At 41.6% G+C, this 25,577-nt stretch overlaps 1 protein-coding gene across 1 annotated transcript in view; it reads left to right on the top strand.

Moving 5' to 3' along the window:
- Positions 1 to 25,577, top strand: part of nxn (nucleoredoxin) — a 52,703-nt gene that overhangs the window by 19,380 nt on the left and 7,746 nt on the right. Inside the window, exons 2-4 of the mRNA XM_029518480.1 lie at positions 20,073 to 20,190; positions 22,590 to 22,723; positions 25,339 to 25,439. Of these exons, the coding sequence (XP_029374340.1) occupies positions 20,073 to 20,190; positions 22,590 to 22,723; positions 25,339 to 25,439 (353 nt within the window). The remainder of the gene's footprint in view (positions 1 to 20,072; positions 20,191 to 22,589; positions 22,724 to 25,338; positions 25,440 to 25,577) is intronic.

Below are 25,577 nucleotides of genomic sequence, written 5' to 3'. Positions count from 1 at the left end.
TGGGTTTTGTTTTTTTACATTTTTTATTGTGTGCATTCATGATTTTGCTTCAGGTGTGCCATGTGGCACACATTACAGTTATTACAGCAGTACAGTAAAAACTATTAATCTCAGGACCTTGGGGCCATTTCTTGTTCGTGTCACCCCAGGGAGGTGGATTGAATTCAAGCTGTTTTAAAGTGGGCTGTTATGGTGGTGTTGTAAATGAAATGGCAGGGAATGTTTCAGATCCATAAAGCTCAAAGGTGAGAGAGATTGACATGCAGCAGCCTCGAGCGCAGGCTGTGCAGTCTTCTTGTGGTTGATTATCTGTCAGAAATTGTAAATATTATTTGCGAAAACACGTCTCTTGCCTGGTCACTGCAGTCGCTCATGCTGAGCAGTGGCTGCCAAGATCTTGACTAGTTGTTCTGTTGTCTCAACAAATGTGAGTGAGCTCATAAACAGAGAGAAAATAGAGCCAGTACTCCTGCAGGCTCCCCATTTGCAAGAACACTGGCTGACTGTTTACATCTCAAGGCTCTCAGCTCGGATATCATCATACTTTTTGCTTTGTCTATTTCAACTGTTTAGTTCTGTGGACAATGAAGTCAGTGCCATAACTAGACGCTTCTCTACAAGGTTTGTTCTGAGTGAAGAAGAAATAATTTCACACACATGGTCTTTGTTAAAAAGCATGTAGCTTTAGCATTGTCTGTTCTCACACCGATACGAGCAACCCACCGTCAGCTCTCAGATTTAGCCAGTAGTTTGTGTTGGGGGATGCAAAAACTGTGCTCTGCAGGCCACCACATACACCGTGTGTTTGACAGACCACAGTTTCCTGGTTGGTATTTGGCAGCACACAGAGCAGAATACAAGCTACATGGGTTTTGATCCAAAGCCCTAAAGCCCAGTGACAACAAAATGACTGCAGGCAGACTGAATATATTACGTTCAATCCAGATGAGTGAGGTCAAGCTGAACCTGTAATTAGAGTAAGACTGAGATTGACATTACTGGTTCCACCTCTAGATATCGCCCAGGGCGACAAAAACACCCTAAGCCTTGAAAATCAGCTTCACTGTGACGATCTCTTCACTTGCCTATTGTGCGACTGTAACGCTACCATGCAACGCCGCCATGTTGCACCACCCCAAGGCACAATGCGTACTGGTCATCTGCATGTGCGGATGTCCGTTTCGCTTGTGTCTGACAGGACGTGTGTATGTTCTTGTCCGCTTCCTGCTCCCATGCATTACACTGAGTGCCACTCACGGCCGGAGGGAGCAAGGAGAAATCTGTAGGTTTGCTCAATCCTGTTAATGTGGAACAGCATTTAATTAGATTCGCTCAACATCGAGCAGCTGCATCTGTCTCAGCCAAGTAACAACATTCTGCACATCACTAAATGCTGAGGTTAAGACATTGATCGCTCTGAAAGCACGTGTTTGGGGAAAAAAAGAGGGCTACAGGAGCCACACGATGACTGAAGCAAATGACAAACATTTGATTTCAGTTTTTGTGTACTGATTTTGTACCCCCTGGGGAAATAGATTTGTCTGAGTTGTTGGGAAATATAGGGAAAAAAAATGCAATCAGGAATTCTCATAATCGATTGTTTTGTCCACGCAAAAACATTTGACTCATAAAATTGCTGTTTATACATTTCTTTTTTTATTGTTCCATCAGATTTAATTATGCATAGTTTTGTTTAAGCATACGATGGCAATATTATTTTCCTGCCTTCAGAGGAAACCGTCAACTTGACTGTATAAAAACAAGCCACCGCAAAAATAAAGATTGCCAGAGATAGATAATCCATCACATCAAACGTTGAGGTTTGTCTTTGGTTTGTTCATAGTTCTCTCACTGTACTGTTATTTTACCCAGTTTGACTATTTTCACATCAGTGCATGCGCAACGCAGCTGTACTGTGCTCGCTGTCAATCACATCACACCCACAGGAAGAAATGGATATTCTCCGCCTGGAAAGCTTCCCATCAAACACACATTGCCTTAAGAATATTGTCTCATCCAGCCAGTGTAGAAACCTGAAAGCTCTGTCTTCTAAAAACAAAAATGGCTACATGTCAGGAATTAATGTTATATTATTGACTTTTAAGGGGGCTTGTAATGGGTTGTATCAGTAATTTTTGTTGAACGTTCACCAAAGGCTTGTTACTGAGAGCTGAATGATTGTAAATATCAGCTGGTGGCTCCTCGCTGTGGAATATATTTAGGTTCAAGGAGGCAGGTTTTCAGGTGTTAACAGACATGATAAATTTGCCTCAGACACATCCATTTTCACTCCATGTGGCATCAACCCTGTGTTTGCTCTGCGTTATTGCCCTAAAAGGAGAGGAACCTTGCACCTTGGCCACCGAAATGGGGCGGGTTTAGATGGCATATTTTCTTTGTGGTTTTTTTTGCAAGAAAATTGTGTCACTGATCACAGTGGAGAGCAGGATGGGCATTGCAATCCAATTTTCCACAGTGTGAAGAACAGGATATACATAAGCACACATTGTCCAGTCCTCCTCACTTTCCATTTTTACTGTGTGGTGGAGAAAAGCATTTTAATGCCCTGTGACTGGCTATTGTGCAGCCCAGCACCTTTTCACCCCACCTCCCTCATCCCTGCCTTTCTAGCACGCTTAGCGCGTACCATTAGAGTCCTTCATTTAGGGAGGAGGGGGAGGGATAGGATGAAAAGAGAACTGGAAAGGTGACCAGAGGACTGAAAGATAAAAAACCAGCCTGATTTCTATCTTAGCCAAGTTCCAAGCACAGGCAGGATCCAGCTCCCCAGCAACCAGGAGAAACGGGATGTTGGCTGTAACGGCTTGATTCTCAGCAGCACGGATTGATTCTCATCTAAATCTGCTCCTATCAGCCCTAGTGCAGCGCACAGTTTTGTACATGAGCATGCTTTTCGAAGAGACTGGCTGCCACTTTTTATGACATTTTGCTATGCTGCCAGATCCCTGCAGCCACATTGTCTCATTATTTCCAAAACTGCCTTATTCCTTTGGAGCTGATATGTTGTCTTGCAGTTTGGTCCCAGGCAGATTGGGTGTTTCTCTGTACCCCAGGGGGCATTTCACGTGAGACAATCTGATTGGAAAGAATAGCAAACAAGCAATAACACCTGTAAGCACATCTTGAAATTGTGAATATTCATTAATTCCGTATTTATTTGTTCGGGACAGAAAAGAATCGGCAGATTTTCATGCATTTTTCAAATGCATCACAGCAGTAATAACTATTGCTAATTTTCAATGCCCATCCCTCCAAGGGTTTTCAAAAACATGTACATATTGAAACATCTTTTAAAAATTTCTTCAGTTTGATCTAAAATTGCTGATAATAATGTTCAGCTCGTTCCACGTCTTTGCTTCCTTCATTGAAAATAAGGTCTGGCCAAAAGAGATTGTCCTGTGCGATATTCTGCAGTTATCTTTCTGGTGGACAATCCACCAGCCTGTCGTATTGCACCATACTACAGCGAGCGCGAGGAACCTCTCCGTGCAAACACTTCCAAATAAGATTGGCAAATGCAACATAGTTGTCAAAACTGACCACGTTCAGATATCTCAAGGCGTGACAATGATGTGATGTAATAGGCTTTTTACTCAAGATTTCTATTGTTTGTTTGTATAATCTCTCCAGTAATATAAAAAAAATAAAACAATATACCTACCTGTGACTATGAGGTAACACAATAATCATAGTGGAGGAAAAAAAAGTCATTGTGTGTGTGTGTGTGTGTGTGTGTGTGTGTGTATATATATATATATATGTATATATGTGTATATATGTATATATGTGTGTGTGTATATATATATATATATATATATATATATATATATATATATATATATATATATATATATTTATATTTATTTATGTCAAATTTTAAGTGAGAGTCCAACATGAAGCTGAGGTAATTGACCTCAGAGACCTGCTCAAAAAGCTGATTTGGTCATCTTGACCTCCAACTTAGTTAATGTCGTCTGTCTTCCTAAAGAAAAACAAATAGGCATATGATCTTTCAAACCATTGTACTATTACCTCCACAGCACATGAAAGCTAAGCAAGTAAGTGATGCTATTGCTGCAGAAGTCGTTTACTTTATTTTAGAAGAAATGTTGCGATTTTGGCATCAAGCTTCCTATTCCATTCCCTGCCAAGAGCTGTTTCCAGTGAGCACTGTGTCTCTGCTGCACCTTTTCTTCGACTGAAGCTAGCACCCCAACCAGCTGGACTGGCAATAACTGCCCTTACAGTTGTTTTGAGCTTTCCCTGAACAAGTAGCTGCTCAGAAGCAAGCACACTCACTGGCTGAGGTAAATCGAGTCAGTTCTGGTACTGGTAGGAGGAAAGTTGCCACAGTCACCAAACGTGGTGGTAGTAAAAGGCCAACCTGACCCAAACAATAAATGCATCATCTGTATGAAAAATACTGGAGCAATATCTGCTTTTATTTAATAATTAGTGTTGATAAATCTACAGACAGATTTCAGTTTATATCCTAATCATTTCTTAACCTACACACACACACACACACTGCTCCGAAAGGTTGCTTTGACTGTTCTTTTCTCTGTTCAGACCTGGAAGGGCTGGTGATGCAGGAGCTGCAGGCGTACGCGCAGGCAGACAGGCTGGGTGGGTCAGGCGCTGGCGCTAACTCTTCCGGTGAGACGCTGGTAGTAACCAGGAGGGCGGAGAGGTTGGTCTGCAAGAGTGGTCCAGTTTTAGAACAGCAGTGCCTTTTGTGTCTGCCTGTTTCTGACGGTTATTTAGAAACCCTGTAAACCCAGGGCACATTCCAGGCTGCCACAGACGGAGGGAGAGCTGCACCTTGCCCATGTGTGTCCTCTTTGTCTCCTTGCGTTTCTCGATTGGGGATGACGTTGCTCTGTGCTGTTCACATCTGGTCTCATGAAGACAAAAAAAAAAAAAAAGGAAAAGATGGTGATTAAGTTTTATTCCCAATCACTAGGTGACAGCAAATCTGTTCCAGCCCCTCCCTTTTTTTTCTTGTTTTGACATTTAATATGCTGCTGCGTCTTTATAACCGCTGCTTGTGGTCTTCCATGACTCATATTAATGAAAGGGCCTCCTTCCTTGGCAATGGATTCCCCAGTTTAATGTTCGCCTGTTACTGAACTTGACTACTTTGAGAAGTGCAACTCTCTTTCTCTCTCTCTCGCTCGGTTTCTGTCCAAATCTCCAGAGGCTTCCTTCTCCGAGTTTGTGGAAAACATTAATCACATTTCCCTGGGCAGCTTTTCGAAACCGACTCGGGACAATAATGCTTTCAGGGTTTTCTCATTAGCAAGGCGCCATATTTGCTTTATCTTTGACGCAGGAACGTTCTCTCAGGAAATTTGGTTTACTCGTGTTTCCTTTGCTAGATTCTTATTAACTGACGATATAGAATATACAGTCCGCTTTTTTTTTTTTTTTTTTTTGATTCACAAGCTGCTTCATTTGATGTTTGCCATTCTTCCTCTTCCTTTTCCATTTTGTTCAGGCTGTAGTTTTGCGCAGGTTTGCTGTAGCTGAGTTCTGCAAGCTTGTGGAGAAAGTACAAAAACTAAAGGACAACCCCTCCCCACCCTTTGAACCATTGAACCGTGCTTCATTTTCTACTCACTACAAAGGTCACATGAATAGTCCCAAATGCTTAATATAAAAAGAGATGTCATCAATTTCACTTCTGGACTTGTTGGTTTGATTACATTTAGCTCTCCAAATGATGCATGTGATGACGTTGGCCGCATACATACAGATAAAGAGCAGATGCTGCACTGCACTGCTCATATTGAGAAATCTTTGAAGCACAACACCTAATGTTTTTCTCTCTTCCTCTCTCTCTCTCTCTCTCTCTCTCTCTCTACCTATCTGATTATTGACTGGCTTTAAACGGATTGTCCCCCTTTTTAAATGTAAAGCCTGATTACAAATCACTGTGAAGTTCTCACAAACCAATGTCCACTTTGTTCTGCTGTGCAGCCTGATATGTTTGGAAATAACCCATAATTACACAGAGAGACACCACCTGCCATCTCTACCAATGAATTCATTATTTTATAGACCTGCCGAAAAGTCTGTTTCACTTGAACCTGACTATACAACACATTGTTGTGGGACTGAGATCAAAGCTCCATTTGTGGCCAGAGAGATCCAGGATTCTGTTTAAACCAGCTGAATAGTTTGATCCTGATTATCAGTATAATGTCTACACCAACTGCCATGTTTTCAGTAATAAATTCATTTTCTAATTGTGGTTCTGAGGCAACAATGTAGCCAAGTGAACTGTCCCCTAAAAGTTGCTAAGTTGCTGCTGAAATGGTTGTCTCAGTCAATGTAGCATTCAGGTAAAGTGGGAAGTAAGTTTTTACTGGGTGGCCATGGAAAAGAGCTTCTATCACAAAGGTAGTGGGTAGGCCACACTGGAAGGTGCAACGTAATGCTACAGAAAGAGTGAGCAGAAGACATGCTGTTGTTTTCATCTGCAGGCTGTCTCTCCTGTAGTGCTGGTCTCTATTGATCACATGAAAGGTAGAGAGAGAGCAGAAGTTCAAACCGTGGCTCCTCGCTGACCTCTGCACATCTGGTTGCAGCGTGCAGCGGCTGTTAACGTCAGATTCAGTTAAACAAATAATCAGAAGCCTCCTTCCCCAATCCAGGGTCTGAAAAGGCGCTATTCAACCATCTAGTAGTTATACTGGCTGCTGAAGATACAGCTACAAAAACAGACAATACTCGCATACTCTTTTTTTTTTTTTTAATGTATTTAATTATTTAATTATTTAATGTAAAGTCTGCCTATTATTCCGTCTGTATTAGTTTTCTAATTTATTGCTTGCTTCTGTGTATGGTGATACTGTGAAGATGATGTGCTCATGTACCGTACTCATAGCAATGTCTGCAAATATCTCTAGAAGTCTTCCAAAGTCAACAGCTACAAACAAACATGTTCTAACAAGTAAACGCAGCACAGAATCAGATTGTCCTCTCCTCTACAGTTTAAATGGTGAAGTATGTTCGAGACCAAAGATCAGATTCATCATGAAGGTTCCTTCAAAGACGCATTAAATCCACTTCAGTCCAGTCATCTTCTCCACATTGTTCCTAATTTCCTGCCTCAGCAGCAAACAGGCTATTTTCAACCACACATTATGACACGGGCGCAGTATTTTTATTTTAATTGCCAGTTTAATTGCCTTTAAACTTTAAGAAGGTGCGTGAGTAATGGGTCTGTGTTGGTCGGGGTGGGGGATTTGTACCTGAGGATTACTTCATCTCACCTAAAAGCCCCTTGACCTGCTGAAATAAGATATCAGAGGAGTCTGTAGGAAGCCAGGAGTTAGTGAGGGCCGGTGACCTCTGCCTGCATCCGTGGGAGGCCTCAGATCTGTGCTTTCAGAGTTGTGGAGCTGAATTATAAGCACACCACTGAGCACACACTTTTAGTCTTTGATGATCATGTTTTTGATGCAGTGGAGGATTCACGCACAGATGCCGGACAGCTTGCTTTAGCTCTGTCAATGGGAAACCCTCAGAAAAACAAATAAGACATAAAAGAAAAAAGCCCTTTGCTATTGTTCTATTCTTGGCCACGTTTACTTCTAAGAGACTTCATAGGTGTGTACAAGACAAATCCCACTAAAAGAGGCCCTCAGGTGTACAAGATGGGAAGGTGGTGAGTGGGGAGATTACTGAATGTTTATTTAAGAAGACTCTTTCCCTGTTGGAGTTTTATTGAAAAGCTGTGGCGGTGGCATACAGGCGGTTCTTACATGAAGGCTGTGCTCTTCCAACGCAACTATTAAAGGGTTGTACTTTGAACCTATGCTCTGCCCTTTCAACCAGGCTGACATGACCTTGAAAATTGACTCTTGTGTCTCCAACCCTCTTCCATCTGTCCGTGTGTCTCTCTGTCTGTTTCTGCTCTTCGCACACTCTCACTTGTCAGTTTGTTTACAGTTTTAAAACTCTTGTGCCACCTTTTGTGTTACCTTTTAAACACAACATTTTTGCAGCAGGTAACAGGAAAGGACTCAACAGAGCTTAAATGAGATTAGTAGTTTTAATAGTTATGTCTTAGAATAAGCAGCTTTTTTTAGTTTTTGGCTCATGAGACCACACCTATTCTAACAACAAGTGTTTTTTTTTTTTTTTTTATCGTCCCTGCTCTTCAAAGCAAAGTGACTCCTGTCCTATAACTGTACTGTCAGACTCTGCTGGAAAGAGGGTTGGATTATCACTCAGCACTTGGGTTAAAAAGAGATTACTGCTATAAACTTCCACTTCTGCAGTTTCTAAGTCTCCTTGGGGAGGGGGGGCATCCTGTGGTTGATTATTTTTTTATTTAAGTAAATGTGTTGCAGAGCTGCTAACAGTGAGCTGGTTTAAAATTAAAAATGCTTAGTAACAAATTGCTGCTTTCACAATTTAACCTTTGACAACAAACTACCTTTTTTCTTAGGCTTCTCTTACAGGCTGCTCTTTTCTTTTGTTTATTTGTTTTTTTGCATTGTTAGTAGGGCAATTTGAACCATAGCTGAGAGTAAAATGGGTCATTTCCGTCATCAAAGTTACTGGTAAGAGTTCAGAAAGGACTCGGGTCCAGCTTACATACCAGGAGGTCCAAAACTCCACTTCCCCCTCTTTCAGAGGTTACCATCAGTTTGCCTGTGCAGGTTCATCATTATAATGAACAGTCTGAGGGTGTGTATTCTTGTATGTGTTTTTTGTGAAACCTGGCTACAAATAAATTTCCCAAAAGGAGCAACAGACCTTGACTTTCACTGAAGGACCATGAAGGATCTGTGCCCATATATTGGCCCAAATATTTTAACTGACTGATGTCTTATCTGCAGGTAAAAAATTCAGACACTCCACTTGCAGAGACATGAAACTTGATTTCCATCATGATCAAACTCTAAATACCCCTATCTTTTGCTGTTGCTTATATTGTTTTCTGTAATTTTGTGTGAGGGCATGGACTGTTTTGAAAAGTCTTGGACGATGTTCAAGGATGCCCCACAACCGAGATTTTAGTGTTGAACAGCAATATTGTTGTGTAAGAAATAAGATACCTGTCATTCTTTTCATGACATCCATCTTCATTTAAGATAACATTGAAAAAAGCTATTGACCTTTTGGTTGTACGGTTGTATGTTGTTGTTTTTTTTGTTTTGTTTTTGCTGTTGTTGTTTTTTCTTTTTTTTTTTTTTTTGTTTTTTGTTTTTTAGGTGAAGAAGGAACCTTTAGCCCATTATTTATAAGATAGTTGAAATCTCAAAATGCACCATTTCCAATACAACTCAGCAAATTCTGTCTGTGATATGCTGTAAATTTCAAGAACAGCCACTAAATAGACCTCTGGTTGGGAGTTTAGAATTTGTTGCCTTTGACATTTTGGCTCCTGCTGATGAATTCTGAGTCACTGAAGTCTCCATGAAAGAAACTTTTGAAAATGCACTACTGTACATATGATCCACTTCTGAAAGCGGACTGCATTATATTATAGTGGACACTGTCAGTTAATTAATCATACAGTATAACCAAAGGAAAATTAATGTCAACTCTTGAGAAGTGATGAATAATTTGGACTTTTCTGATGGAAAGTGGCAGGAATTCATTGTTTCAGGCTGCGCCGATGTGAATACGAGCTGGTTTTCATATTGTCTTATGGTAATAATTCAATTTCAGAATGTTGATTTGGGCTCTGAGGAAAACAGTTTTCTTTCATTTCATAGAATGATTTCTAGAAAATGTCATTAATCATTAATCATTAGTTGCAGCCCTCCAATTTAGTCAAGATTCTGCTTTTGGTAGTTAATGGGCAAACAAAACAAACAACGCAACAGTTTCAATGGCAAAATAAATTCTGGGTTTCGCTGATCTGACTGTTGTCAAGGGGCACAATGGATACAGGACAAATATGACGTTAGATTGTGGTTACAGTGAGTGGCGCGGATTCTTCCATGTGCAGCGAAGGCTTTATCTCCCCTAGCCTTCACTGAGTGATCCAGGAGAGGTAGTAACGGGGGGAAAGATGCCTTGCTTGCTGCGCTGCCACTACAGTCCTGCTCTTAAGTATCTGGCAAATTGATGGATGTTTATTTTGAGCACCAGCAGGGGTATGGCTCTGAACAACATATCAGACCTTTTTATAACTACTTACGAGCAGGAGCGCTGCCTGAGGTCCTCTGGCAGAGAGCTGCAGGTTGTTCCAAGGACTCTGTCTGCTCAGAACAAAAGGTGGCCCGGTCTTTGCTGTCGAGCCTCCTGATGTCTGGCAACACAATGCCAGGGCTGAGACAAGCTAGATCAGTAGCATCTTTTAAACCTCTTCTCAAACCCAAAGCATTTTTTTTTAATGAAATTATTACTTTTTTCTTTTTGTCACTGTTTCTTTTTGTCGCCGCCTTTTTCTGTGTTTTTCATCTTGTTTTGTCAGACACTGTATGTGAGAGGGGTCTAGATGCATGGGGGTGGTCTGCAGCAGCAAACAAACAGATCTGACCTTTAATGAGCGAAATGCTAGAGGAAAGCAGGTTAATGGATGGACATGAAGTGTCACCATTCTAACCAAATGTCCCTGCAGAGCAGAATGGAGCTCAGTTCATGGGCAGAAAGAGCGAGAACACCTTTTCTCTCTGGAAATTGGTACCATTGTTGATGTGGCAGCTTGTCATTGTTCATCATAGCCCATAGTAGCGGATGATAGATTTGTGCGATTTGAGTATATGGACTAGGTTTCCTGAGACAGAAGGTGGTTGTAAGGTGTGTGTGTGTGTGTACGTACATCCACATACTGAGGCCTTGCTGTGCTCCCTATGTTGGAAGTCTGTTGTTTTATGAGCCAGAGCAGACGTAGGGTGTCACTGTGATTTATGAAGCTCGTCACTGTTAGTGAGGGCACTATTGGACCAAAAATATTCAGTACCCTGCCAAGTGCATAGTGTCATGACATCATGCCACTTATTGTAAACATAAAGTTTTATTGGATCTGTTAAGAGCATTTTTATTTTTTTTATATTTTCTTCTTCCCTTATCCTTTATTCTTTTTTTTTTTCTTTTTCCTTTTTTTTTTTTTTTTTTTTTTTTTTTTTTTTTTTGGCAATGTGACCAAAAACTGTCTACACCAAACTTTTGACAATGTTAGAAATGTAGGCTTCAAATCCCACAATGTGACAGCTGCTACATCTTGTGTTGACTGACTAACAGAACGGTCAGAATTATGACATGAAATCCAATATACATATCGCAACCTCTAAATCCCAGTGTCTCAGCCATCCTTCATGTCTGAGGCTTTTCAATGAGTTGAAGAGCCCAGTGCTTTGGACAAAGCTTGTTCACTGGCAATACATATTCACAACATGAGGTTGAGATTCTGCAGAGTGGCGTGCAGTGAACTTGTAAGACTCCTATTGTAAGGTCTGGTGGCGTTTTTATTTTGACATGTTGTCTGTGTTTTGCATGCCGTCGGTCTGGCTGGCCCCTGTTCAGTAATTCCAGGGGGTTGGTTTCACAAAGATAAACTTTGAATGGCTTCAGATGCATGTAGATAAATTCATTGACTGCATAGTGTTGTGTTCTTGCATAACACAACATCTTAAGCCTTAAAAAGACTATGGGTTCTGGGTAAATTAAGGTTATAAAGGCAGAGAGACCAGTCTACAAAATCTTTGTGAAAACAGCTTCAGGATGCAGTGACACTCTGCCCATTTGAATATCATTATGAAGCTGTTTCATACTGGAATTGACTCCATGCTGCTTGTTTGCTCACTGCAGATTGGTTTAAATGTGCTAACCGGCCACCCAAATGTGAAGATGTGCAACATAGATTGTAGCATATAAAATTTGGAGCTGCCCTGATTATGCATAAGACACAGATAATGTGTCTGTAATGTTCCTTTCAAATTTCCATGAATATTAATGTGTTGTGATGGGATCAGGGACCTGGGCTGCAGCTTCAGCAGACTTCCCTTGGCTCCCACATGAGGAGGAGGAGGAGGAGGAGAAGGAGTGGAGGGAGTCAAATGCGGGGTCAAACAGAGGTCACAAGCGGGAAGCTGTGTAAATCTGACATCACCCCAACCCCCACACACCCCTGGCACTCCAGGAAACTGGGGTACCAGAGAGACAGTAATGTGGAGTCTTATGGGTAAAATTAATGCATGGCTGCTGTGGGTCTGTTTGCCGAGTGTAACTAATTGAGCAGCAAAAGCACATGCATAAAATCAAGGCTTTTATTTTAACGTGTGTTTTGTCTGATTATTAATATGTAATTGCCTGACTTAATGAAGCTAGACAAAATGTTTTGCTAATGTTTTGAGTTTGTGTTGTGTTTTATTTTTTTATTTATTTATTTTTTTTAAATGAACAGCACAACCACCATGCTCTGTATCAGATTACAGCTGAGGGAGGGAGTGTGTTGTGTTTCTTTTTGGCACACATCAAACTCTAAAAATGCGCAAGTCCTTCCAAGTCATGATTTGGCCGATCCCAGCTAATGTAAAATGTCCTTCTTAGAGGGTCACACTCAGGTAACTGATAGAGCTGGTCTAGAGCCAAACCAGCTTTATATCATATCTAAGACTCTACAGGCCTTGACTTGATGAAATGCTGGCTGATGGAGAAAGCATGAATTACAACCACCTGAGAAGTCTTGACACAATGTTCACACAATGAGCTGCTGTCATCTCATGCAGGGGTAAATCATTACTGCACACTTCAGTTGGACTTGCAGCGACATGTAATGATTGACCGGCAGAGACTGACCTGAATAATAATATCACATTGAATTCACACATCTCACACACAGTATGAGCGACTGTTTGCGTAAAGCCATGTAATTTGGATTTCCACACAGAGCAGCTTTCTTGACTGGTAGTGATACCTGAGGCGTGGTAAACTTGTGGGCTGGTTTCCATCAGCAACTCATTAAAAAAAAAAAGAAAAGAAAGAAAAAGATATGTGTGCAATAATGAAGCCCAATAACTCAGTGTAATAAATATGGATCACATGACACTCAGATGCCTCAAACTGCATGATAATCGCACATCAGTGTGTAGTATTCTAATGTTATTCTCTATGGATCTTCAAAAAGCTAGCGTTTAGTGGCTGAACATATCTGTTTAGCATAAGTGGAAGGCAAATACAGTAAGGATGCAATTAAAAAATGGTGTGTGTGTGTGTGTGTGTGTGTGTGTGTGTGTGTGTGTAATAGGTTTACACCTTGCTCTTTGTAAGTTTCATAAAGAGAACGGAGCTTGAGGGGCATAGAGGAATAAAGAGCAGGGAGTTTAGGGGAAGGGAGGGCCAGGGAGGCGGACAGACTAGTCTTAACACCACTGGGAGTGAAGAATGCACCCCCTGCTGTACTGACCTTTGACCTTGCCGAATGTAGGCCTCAGGGGCAGCCCACGTCTGAAGAGAGACAATGCTGCAGATACGTATTGAGGCCTGGCTTTTTACTCTTTTACAATCCCCCCTGCTTTTTTTTTTTTACAATATAAAAACTTCTCACCATGCAGGGTCCAAGTTTGGATTTAGGGGCTGTATTCAGGGGGTCGCTTTTGTGCCTCAACACAAGGCTAGAGGGGGGAAACCACACACACCCACACCTCTCTTTCTCTCTCCCTCGTTCGCTCTTTTTTTTTTTTTTCTGGGTTATGTCCCCTAAGCCCTCTGACATTCTGGCACCTGTTTTCCTCACAAAACCGTTCATTTATCACTGAATTATTAACTAAGAGCCCACAATGTGTCTGGCAGTCAGTGACATGTCCTGACTTTGTGGAGGGGCAGGCAGAAGGTGTGTGTGTATGTGTGTGTGTGTGGGGGGTTTGGCATGGCAACTGAAAAAGCTATTTTGGCCAGTGTTTAGTGTCTGCGTCTATAGGATCCACCACCAAAATTACTTGGCTGGAGAATGTTATTGGATTGATAAAATACATGAAATGGAGAGCAACCTTTTTGGATTGAATTTGTGGTTGAATGTGCGTTCTCATCCAGGCGATTTTAGAGGGAGTGCATTTACCTGTAGCAGTGTAGTGCAGGAGGAGCCTCTAATGAGCACAGTGGAAGAGGATGAAGTCAGTGGCTTTCTATATTTTAGGAATATAGCTGACACTTGAGGAAAGGGATGATGTGGAAAACGGAAAATTTTGATTCAAATGTTCTAAATCGTGGTAACAGCGATTCAGGTTTGGGTTTGATGAGGCTTTATAAAAACTAAATCAAGTCTTCAATCCAGAGTCTTTTAAATCCCTCATCACGTACAAATGAACTATTGCCTGAACTGAACTATTAAGGTGTTTGTCATTCATCAGCACCAGCTGTATAAAGAAAAATACTTTGAATGGGCTCATACTTTGTTACAATCACACTTTAAGACATTAAGATAGTTTGGAGCTCTTGAGCCAATCCAAAATGGAAATGGCTGTGAACCCAAGAGGAAAACAATGCTCTTGTGGTAGTTTTTGTAAGACAAACTTACATGAAAAAGGCAATGAAGTTGAATCATATGAAGAGATACATCATCACCCAGAAAGGGCGGCGACTGTGCAGCTGTCACAGCCTTCAAGGCTTGTATTTCATCACCGGAGGAGCTGTGGCGGCAAAGACTCTTGACCGAGGTAAAGTGATAGTTGGGTCAAAGCGACACAGATGGAAGCGCAGAGTAACGCACACTAGCCGAGGTAGTGTGGGCTGAAGTCTGGCTGAGAGGTTGTGGGGGCGTGGAGAGCTCCCTTTGTAGCCATGAAGAGCAGCAACAGCGTTTTGAAGTGGATACAGGCAGTTACTGAGAGCCTCAGGAGCAGATTGAGCAGAGGCGGGGTGCGGAGTGGAGGAATTTGAGTCAAAGCTGCAGGGGCCCAGCCTAAAGGGAGCTACAGTGGTGTTGTCAGGAGATGTAGAGAGCCAGTAATGAGTGAGCAGGAGAAGTTTGCTTCTCATCTGTCTTCAGCCTCAGAACTGAGAGGAATAATGTAGAATGTTTTTGATTTTAACCAGAAAGCTTCCTGACACATAATGAATGGACTATTGATGCAGCTCTGCACCAACATGTTAGTTTGAATCCATTTACAGATAAAGTTATTCATATTGCACAGCTGATTTGTGAGGAAGTCACTGCCAAGAGCCAAATCCAAGAGCCAGTCCAACCTTCTCTGTCAGTAAATCTTTACGGTCAGAGATCACACCGCCTGCAGGAACTTTCAATAAAACGGTCAGCAAAAACATTTGTTGCTGGGATTATGTCTATGAGGCAACCTCTCATTTTCCAACTTATGGCTTCAGCCACCGATCACCTGACTGTTATCTCATCTGCACAGGAGAGCTCATTCTGCTGAGACAAATGGGAGTTGAGATATATGGTTTTACTTTTGGAAAAACTCTCCTCTCTTGAGAAATCAAACTATCACAATTTTATTTGTGTCCTCCCTCAATAATGTAAAAAAAACATTCTTTGTTTTTTCACATCTGGGCAATAAAATGTGCAAATAAATTCCTCTTGACATTAATGACGAGATTATGTGGACAGCTTGTTTTAATCATGACTGCCAATGGGAATTCCTGAGAGGGTTAAATTAAATACAAGGAATCTTGTGAATTGTGAAATCTGTAAGTTTCTTCTCTTATCTGGAAGAAATAGAATGAAAGACTTGGCAAAGAGTAGATTATCACGATTTCTCTCATTTGTAGATGGCAGAGATGAACGACTGAGCTGCTATCAGCGTCACAGTGGGGTGCCTCTCATGTCCTCTGTTGTAAAGGCTTGACTTTCCTTTGTAGTTGCACTGTTGTAATGAAGCAGCAATGGGAGCGTCTGGCAGATGCCTCGGGCCTGACCGGCTCAGTGAAAGCAGATTTGGGAGGAGATAGAGCTCGAACAATCATTGGTGAATTGGGCACGTTGAGTGATGAAATTTCTTCCACTCCAGTTCTCTCAACAGGGTGACACCCACACCAACACAGCCACTTTAGAGGCCCGTCAGTGACTGACGGAGGCCGGATTTCACTGCAGGACAAGGCTACAAAGTGGGGGTTTCAAAAGGGACTGAGCCAAAATTGAAGCAGATGTGTGTTGACTATCGCGCTACAGAGCACGAGGAGTTGGGGGTTCTCCACCTATGCTAGCTCTCCTTTAAAATACAGAATGTTGCCATAAAGTTCAACGGTGCAAAGAGGCGTGAAAGTGATCGCCATGCATGACATCGAACATGGGAATGTTAATACCTTGGGATTGGGTTAGCCACCCCCCCCCCGTCTTTTTTTCTTCTTCTTCTTCTTCTTCATGCTCTTTCACAGCCAATAAGTGAGTACAAGTTGCAAATGAATCTAGTCATTGATTCCACTAAATCGCTTTAGCTTTACATTTTAAAAAAAGAAACTCTGTATTTTCTTTGACCTTTGGGACAGTAACATTTACCCTGATGTGTCCATGCACAATGCTCTGCGGACCTGACACTGGGCTGATTTGCTCTCCTTCTGGATATGGATCCGTAGCCATCCGTGAACCAATTAGTATGATGAGCACTGGGTGTAGTGTGAGGCTAATGGCTGCATGTCTGGGAGAATAAATAGATTGTTAGTATGGATTTCCATCTTTCTCTAGTGTCTTAACAGTCGGTGGGCTCTCCACCGGGGCTGCTGGCAAAACTAAACCAGCGTGTATAACTAAATAGCCAAGCCTCCTGCTTAACCATGCAGTTATACACTCTGTTGATATTGATAATGAAGAGAAGACCCCTCGGAGCTAGAGAGGGACAACACACAATCGTGATGCAGTGAATACAGCCAGCAAGTTCACATGCAAATTAGCTTATGCTACACTGCTTCTGCTGGACTAATAACTTGTGTATTTCTACAAATGAATCGTCGTCTAAATAAAGTGTATGTTGTTTGTGACAGTGTTGGTTTTAAATGGCATTAACAATACTGAGAAATATGTTTTTGATTGAGAAGCATTAAAAGTAAATGTGTGAACACGCAGACTGAATTTTCACGGCTGTGCTTTGTTATCGTCAGACAGAACCGGTCGTGCTGCTCTTGGCTGTAAGCTTTATGCTCCTCATACACACATGTGAGTGGTATCAATCTTCCCCTGTAACTGTCTGCAATAAAGTCAATGCTCACTCCCCAAACTGACAAACTATTTCATTCGCACACAGCAGCACATGAGAAACATTTTAATCTCGTGAATTCTGTTACAGATAAATAAAACCTGGCAAGATGGTAAAACTATATTCAACGCTCTCTCTACAAGACAGAAGCATGAGGGCAGCATGATTTATGTGTGTGTTTTTTAGTACAGCACACCGTATCATGTCACATTAAGTGTTTATTTTCTCAGCTATAACAGATGGCCTGCAGCGCTCAACAGTGTAGCAGTGTTTTGGGGGAAATGGATCACTGTGGCATGTGATCCTCATGTTTTCTATTCATGAGGAGGACAGAGGGAGGGTACACTGTCATTGTTAAAGCTATTGTCTTCTGTATTTTTGGGAGAAAGATTTGCAATTTACAAATACGCAGCAACAAAAACTAAACACTCAGCTGCGAGAGGCTCCTCTACCCCACCTGTGCACGATGAATTTCTTTTTGCTTCTCAAGGTGCTTGAATCCATTTGACGTCTATTTTTTGTTTTGCGACTGTCATCAGGGCGTGTAGCTTTTGTAGTTACAAGGTCATTCATTCTCCCTGAAATCATAACAGCTCTTTTTATTCTAAAGGCAGATCTAAGCCCTCGAAGGATTCAGCATCCACGGGCGTCTCTGATCTGCAGCCAAACCGTGATGACATGATTCAAGGATGCAGTAAATTAGCGGTGAAACAAAGAGGAGGAATTGGTTCTGCCTTTGAGGTCGATGCATAAATCTCTCACCTGCTGTCTTGTGGCTGCAGCATGTGAGAAGTGGACACGGCCACTCCTTTCCAGATCCCAGTCAAACCATGCTGGTGGACATTAATTTGTGGCCTCATGGTGGTTTGTATAAGTGTCGGGTCAGACTAAAATATCGCAAAATGAAATTGTGTATTGATTTATGACTCACAGAAGATGAGTCCTACTTACTTAAAGCTGATTTTATTTACGTGGCTAAAAATAACAGCACGACTTGGCGTCACAGGGTTTAGCAACTACTGCACACAATCCCTCCAATCCTTAATAGGGAATGTGTTTACAGTGCCAATATTTTTATTTTTTTTTTTTTGAGGGGGGGCTGCTGTGAACCTCTGTCTGCTTTCACAATTATATTGGCCCGGTGATACAGTGATACATATGTGTGTGTATGTGTGCGTGGGGGACATCTGGGCCTTGACATGGAATACATTCATTGTTAGCACAAAACCAATCACTCTATCATACTGTTTTGTTTAGTTTTTTTCCTTTTTGTCCTGCTCTGACTTCCTCATCTAAATCCTACTCTCAATCTCATCATCTGCCTGGATGACAGCAGGCCAAAAATATGGCTGCAGAGTTTTTACACGGATGCATATCCTGCTTTTGGAGAGTCACAGTTAATGCCCCTAACCCCGTCAATTTGTGCAGAGAGATTGAGTTTCCAGAGCAGCGTGGAGCGTGTGGTAAAACTGTTGACTGTGGCAGACACTGAAGTTTGCTTTTGAGGGATTTCCAGACCGACATAGTCTGGAGGCTCCGGGTCGTCTTGTCCATGGGACAGAGCGTCTGACCTCTGCTGTCAGAAAGGGCCTGTGGTCAGCCTCTGCCGAAGCCACACATGTTGTCATGCGTGTCAAAGCAACTCGGATGCAAGATGAGCAAAAGGCTCTGTGGTGTGCAAACTGAATCAGAGGGAGAACTGCTTGCAGAGTCTCTACACTCCTGCAGGAAAGTTGCTGATTTTACCTAAGGAGCAACAAAAGGCTTTCATCAACCTGGCTCCCTTCGCTGAGCTGTAAAGAAACTTCTTTTGGCTAAAAGCCTCTGCAGGACACAGGCAACACAAATCATTTAGATATACAGTTAGTGAATTGTTTGGCCTTGTATAGAAGCAAATAGAGTTAAAGGCTGTAGAAAAAATTTATTTATTTATCAGATATGAAGTCGCTACTCCTTATTAACTACTTCCATTTCCAGTTTCCTGCAAAGTCATGATTGAAAGCTGAAAGATAAATATTGAATAAAGGATGGTATGGTGCCCTGACCTTCTACAGATGGTATTTCTCTCTTGTCTGAGCTGGTTTCATGATTTCATACAGGGGGCCTTTTTCCTCCTCTTCTTTTGTAGCTGCTAAAGCAACACTGTTACACAGTGCCAGTCACTGCTCTTTATAAGAGCTGTTTCCTATTCACAGTCTAGGACTCTCCTCTCTGATATGGAAAATTGGTCTCAGATATGTGAAATGCCTGATCTGCTCTTTGATGTTACGGACTACACTGGTCGCCAAACTCCATAAATTGCTCCAATCCGTGCAGAGATTTCTGGCTGTAAAGCGTCTTTTATGGCTTTACGGGGCTGTATTAGTATCAACTAATCATATAGGAGTTATAAGAACTACATTTAAGGCCACTAGCTGCTCATAAATACCTGTGAAAGTATTAATCGTAAATCCAAAAACCTCCAGTATGTCATAGTGCTTAACACTTACAAATGGGTCAAAAAATATATAAATTTTTTTTAATATATCATTATTTTACTGCAGAGCCAAAGAGATTCCTTTTTTCCAGCTTATAGTTTTACTCATGACACAGCAAAGATGGCATAAGAGTGCTCTAACACAGCCTCTTTAAAGTTAGATTGGCCCTGCAGCAGTGTGCTACTCACCCTCTGCTAAATCACCTCAGGGCTGACCACACTCCTATTTTTATTCCACCTTCTCGTCTCTCGCGAGGCTCTTTTAAACAACGGACATGGTATTTGGTCTGTACAATATAAATGGCGCTCTGCTGCTATTTCTCTTTTTTATTGTGTATTTCAGGTGAAGTGAAGCCATTGTTTCAGATTTTTCCCAGAACTGAAATTGCAATGCATTGGGATGTGCTAGTCAGTCTTTTCATTCAGTTTTTTTTTTTTTTCCCCTTATTCTTTTCTCTGAACAGATGAAACTGTGGAACAAATACAAGGTAACCAGCATCCCATCACTGGTGTTTGTGGATGCGGTCACGGGGAAAGTCGTGTGTCGAAATGGTCTCCTGGTGGTCAGGGATGACCCTAAAGGTGAGCTCTTCACTGATTTATTCTTATTCCCTAACCTCAAGCTGTAAACCCTGACTGCCATCCATTCAACCCAAAACATCACTTTTTAATGAGGTCATTAAAAGTCATCTGGAGGTCAAAAGGACAGAATAATATAGACCAATTTTTCACACAAATAACCCCACATTCTTGGTGCGTTACATTCCTGCATTACTCTGAGGACCTGAGGCAAGTTCACGGTAAGCTGTACAATTTAAAACACAGTTTTCCGTTGAAGTGCAGAGAAATGACTGGTAGAAGAAAATACCCCTCTGTGTTTCCACTGTGCAGCTGGTGGTGCTAACTGTCCCAGGTGCCACCAAACTTGAACGTGAACGTGAACACAAAACAGTTTTGGCCTTGCCTTGTTTTGTCCAGCTTCTGAGATTTAAGAGATTTAAGATTTGGCACAAACATTCAGTTGGAATCCAAAATGAACTGATTCGAATTTAGTGGTGAAAGGTCAAAGGTCAAACTTAAGAATTCATGTACCACATTTTTGGCCATATGTTGCAAATTCATTTGTAACATAACTGAACCCAAACACCCACAAAATTGTAGTTCTTTTTAATACCATTGCGCATTCCCTTTGCAGCTAAGTGTAGTTTTCTTTACATTTTTGCCATTTCTGCAGGTTTCGTGTTGTGCCAACTTAAAACATGTATAAAGCAGGTGGACAGAAATACCCTTAATGTTATAGTGCAATGTTTGATTAAATAAGATCAAGCAGATAATATAGTGCCATTATTCTACCTAAAAATTATCTATGCAGCTTAGTGACGCACTACGAATGAGCAAGATGAAATCGAGAACATAGTCAACCAAAATGTAACGGGTGCTTTAACTAAGGTTACAACTGAATACACACACACACACTTTCTGTAATGATGTTTACCAAATTCCTGGTCTGTGTTCCCCATGGCAATATCACACTGCCACATCACTCAATGTTTGGATAAAACATTGTGCCATAGCGCCCCAATTTATGTTGATGGTGCCTTAATTATGGTGCTGCATGAATACTACAGCATGCACATGTCTCACTCCCTCATCTGTAAACCCTCTGATTCCTGCACTTTGAAGTGGAAACAGAGAATTAACAAGAGTGAGGTTGCATTCCTTCCCTGTAGAGGACATCCTCTGTGGTTCAAAAGATCCCAATATTTCAAAATCACACGCTGACTGTCTGGTCATCTTGAAGAGAAAAAAAAAAAAAAAGGATGCCATTTGTCATGTGAGCGGGGAGTATAGAGGCTCCATTGTAGAATAGTAATGAAGCAGATGGATTTTCTATAGGGACAGTAACAGATTTCACTGTCTGCCTAAGGAAAACCAACCCAAGCTTGCAGTATCATCTCTGATTCGTTAAGTCTTCTTCCAAACTACATGTGACTGGAGAGGACGCTGCTTTCTAACAGCGACGCACATATTTTTGGTTTTTGTTGTATCGTATGTCTCCCTCAGTTTTTTTTTGTTTTTTTTTAGGGAAACTGAAAGAAGCAGACAAGATGAATCAATTCAGCTACAGCAGCTTTGCTTAGAAGAGGGAAAGGGCAGTAAAAGTTTGACATACATCAAAACTGGGAGGGGCAGGTGAACAATTCAGGACACTCCGCCTTTCACTCCCGATGAAAGGCCTGACTTGAGTGGTGGCAGACTAGCCTGCAGCATAAAGATGGAGTGCACTTTTACAATCAGTTCCACAATAAAAGGCCATGGCAGCGCAGTGCAGACGTGTCACTCCTGCCTAATGAAGCCCTAAACAACCACGCTTGCATAAAGACGCCATTAGGAAACAGCCATTCAAGGTTTTCTTTATGAGAAACCCCTTTTTAATTCAGCTCCACCAAATACATCTCTGCAGAGCCTGACTATAAAAATGGAGACACCTTGAAAATTGAAAGAAAAGTGTGAATATGATGGAGGCAGGCTTCATTTGCTTGAGAGGCACAGTTTTCAGTCATCATTAAAATCCCATTTTGCATCTGGTGTGTGGTTGCAAAAGCCTGTGAGTAAAGTGGTCATGACAAGTGCACATCACTTTTTGAGATGAAATCAGCCTGACTCGTCCTCTGATACACAATACAGTACATTTCTCAGGTTTGTCCTTTATTTTCTCCACAGCTGGCAGGGATGATTATGAAATGTAGTCTGGACACATACATCTATTACTTTTTATTGATGGCTAATAATTACAGAACAAATTTCTATTAGCTTTAATTGGGCTTCAAATTCTTAGTAAACACAGCCTGATAGTGTGCCAACATTAACATTCAGCTCAAAGCGCTGTTGTGTTGATGAACGGCTTTAGAGCTACAGCTTCTTCTTTGTTTTCCTTACCTTTATTTTTTACCCTTTTCATTGCCCCCCCCCTCTCCCAGGCCTGGAGTTTCCCTGGGGGCCAAAACCATTTGCAGAGGTGGTGGCAGGGCCCCTGCTCAGGAACAACAGGCAGACAACAGACAGCAACTCTCTGGAGGGACACTACGTGGGAGTGTACTTTTCAGCACACTGGGTGAGTGTGGCGAACTGAGAACAAGGACAGAAACAACCATCACTTTTTTTTTTCTTTTTTTTTTCTTTTTTTTTCCCCCTTCTTCTTCATCTACTTTTACATTGCAGCCCCCATATCTCTGTCAAAACACTGACAACGAAGAGTAGAAAGAAAGCAGCAGTAGAGCAGGAAGAGGTAGAGCGGTTAGTCAAAAGAGAAAGGGGCAGGAGGGAGGGTGGAGGTGACTCCATTGTGTTTGCGTGTTTACATTATCCGCGCTTATATAGCCCTGTCACCTCTTTCGCCACCTCCTCTTGTTTTTTTATTTAAACTGGCATTGGTCACCACACCCCAATGACATCATTGCTGCTATCTCTTTCTGTGCTGGACCTGCTCACAGCCGGTGAAGGCCATGACTTAAAGGCGGTATGTTATCTGTGGACTCTTCCTGGTGAGCTGCGACGCAGGCTGCTGAGGCCAGTCAGCACCACCGCCACCTATATCTGCAGCCTCAGATTTCCTCAGAACAGTGACGCCTGGAGTCTGGCTTGAATCAAATACTTACCTAGATCGTTTTCTCAGTATTTTACAAATGATTACTGTGTTTCTGGTAGACATTTTGCAATTAAAAATGTAGATATGATCTCCCATCATTTATACGTATTTGGTATAAATGGTTAATATTTGTGTCTACTATGCATTCCCAGATAAAAAAAAAAAGAATAAAGATTTAAAAACACTGAGAGAAGGAGAGAGAACACATTGAGCGTGAGATAGTCTGGTCTATTTTCCTTCCTGTTTCTGTGCTGGACCTGCTCACAGCCAGCGAAGGCCATGACTGTGATGCATTAAAGGCGGTATATTATCTGTGGACTGTTTCTGATGAGCTGCGACGAAGGCTGCTGAGGCCAGTCAGCACCACTGCTGCCAGATCTGCAGCCTCAGAGACCAGTTCCTCAGAACGGCAACGCCTGGAGTCTGGCTTGAATTCAAAACTGCAAAGTCACAAAAGCCATTATAGGACTCTATTTACGGTGTTTTTTTAATTTTTATTTGTTTGTTTGTTTGTTTTGTTTTTTTCACCACATTCCACCAGTGTGAATTCATCCACCATTAAAGTCATTTTACACGCATTAAATGCCAGTACCTGGCTTTAGCATCCACTTAGAAAAAGAAAATTATAGATTTTGCATTCAAGGATCCTGAAAGAGCCTGTGGCAGTGAAATGTGACCTATATTTCATAGGTTTTTTTTCAGGATGAATGTTTCTTATAAAATAGCTCATTACACTAAAACTTTAGCTACAGTAAAGCAGCTTAATGATGCTACAGCTTACAGCTGCTCTCTGGACTATAATGAATTTGCAGTAGTGTTTACATCCATGAGCAGCCTGGAAAGATATCAATTAATGAGCAGTGTATCGATTTAAGGCTTTGTGCTTCATGCTCTCACTCCCACTGTGCTTTTGCCTTACTATGATGAGTGTGCGTGGCTCAGATCAATAAACGTGCTGGACATCCTGTATCCGCTGTCATCAGTTTGAATGCTAATGAAATTTTGTCTGCATCCAGTTGATAAATGAGAATCGTGAGAGGATTTACTTAAGATTTATTTCATTTAGAAGAATCTCATTTAGTTGAGGTTAGCCAACAGCTGGTGCACATACTGAAGCCTCTAACACCTAAAGAACTGGTTAGGTCCCTCAGGAGTTGGTAGAGACCAAAACAAAGCTCTAAATCCCTGAAAAGCATTTTAGGGGTGATCAGAAGCACAATATGGACATATCAAGTGTTCATAGATCATTTCTGCTGCCCCCAACTGGCAAGTGCATCATGTATTTATCATTGTAGAGCTTCATGATAATAATAGAGCTGATGTTTGGCCAAATACTTACCGAGATCATTTTGCAACCTAGAGAATTTAAAATGCAGATATGATTTCCAAAATTGTGTTGTTCATGATAGCATTCAGCTGAAAATTGAATCCAATGACTATCATGTGGCCATCCTGACTGCAACATGACAATTTCGAAGCAAATTGTTGTCATCATGTTGGCATAAACTCCTGCAATATCCCATTAACACAGCAAGAAGAGCTCTTCCAGTCAAGCTCATCACAGACAGAATGAGAATTACCTCGTGCAAATTTTAAAAAAATTTCACCACCAAAATTATCCCAAACATAGTTGCAATAATAGACTATTATCTGGTATAAATGGGGAATATTTGTGTTTCCAGTGTATTCCCTCGAAGGAAAATAAAAGAATAAAGATTTTAAATACTGAGAGAAAGAGAGAGAGCACAGTGAGCATGAGATAGTCAGGTTTATTTTCTTTTCTGCTACCATTGCACCCTGATGTCATGTTCAGGGCAGCCCTACCACCGCACCCGTCTGCCTGGGTATCGTGTGGGCTTAGCTAACACTCTCAAGCTTACAGCAGGATTAGTGTTTTAAGATTGTGGGCTGAATTTGAAAGAAGCTGGATACAAAACAAGACAGAATTACTAGTTTGTGGAAAGGTATTTGGTGACATAGAGGAAGAGAGTCAGCTGCAGCAACCTGTAATTTGTAACGGTGAGCCCAGTATGTTCACCTCCTTTTTACAGTCTCTCTTTTCCTTTTCCTCTCTCCATTAGTGTCCGCCATGTCGCAGTCTGACCCGGGTCTTGGTGGAATCGTATCGAATTGTTAAAGAGATGGGTCAGAAGTTTGAGATTGTGTTTGTCAGCGCAGACAGGTGAGAGTCGCTGCACCACAACATAAGCAATATCATATTTATTGGAGCACATCTGTCTCTGCCTGTCACTGACACACTGTTCAGTTGTTAATGTTGATCACCAAGTCAGCATCTACTGATATTGTATGGTGCTTTCCA

This window comes from Echeneis naucrates, chromosome 13 (assembly GCF_900963305.1).
Source record: "Echeneis naucrates chromosome 13, fEcheNa1.1, whole genome shotgun sequence".
Taxonomy (NCBI): Eukaryota; Metazoa; Chordata; class Actinopteri; order Carangiformes; family Echeneidae; genus Echeneis; species Echeneis naucrates.
This window is presented reverse-complemented; position numbering and strand designations above follow the sequence as displayed.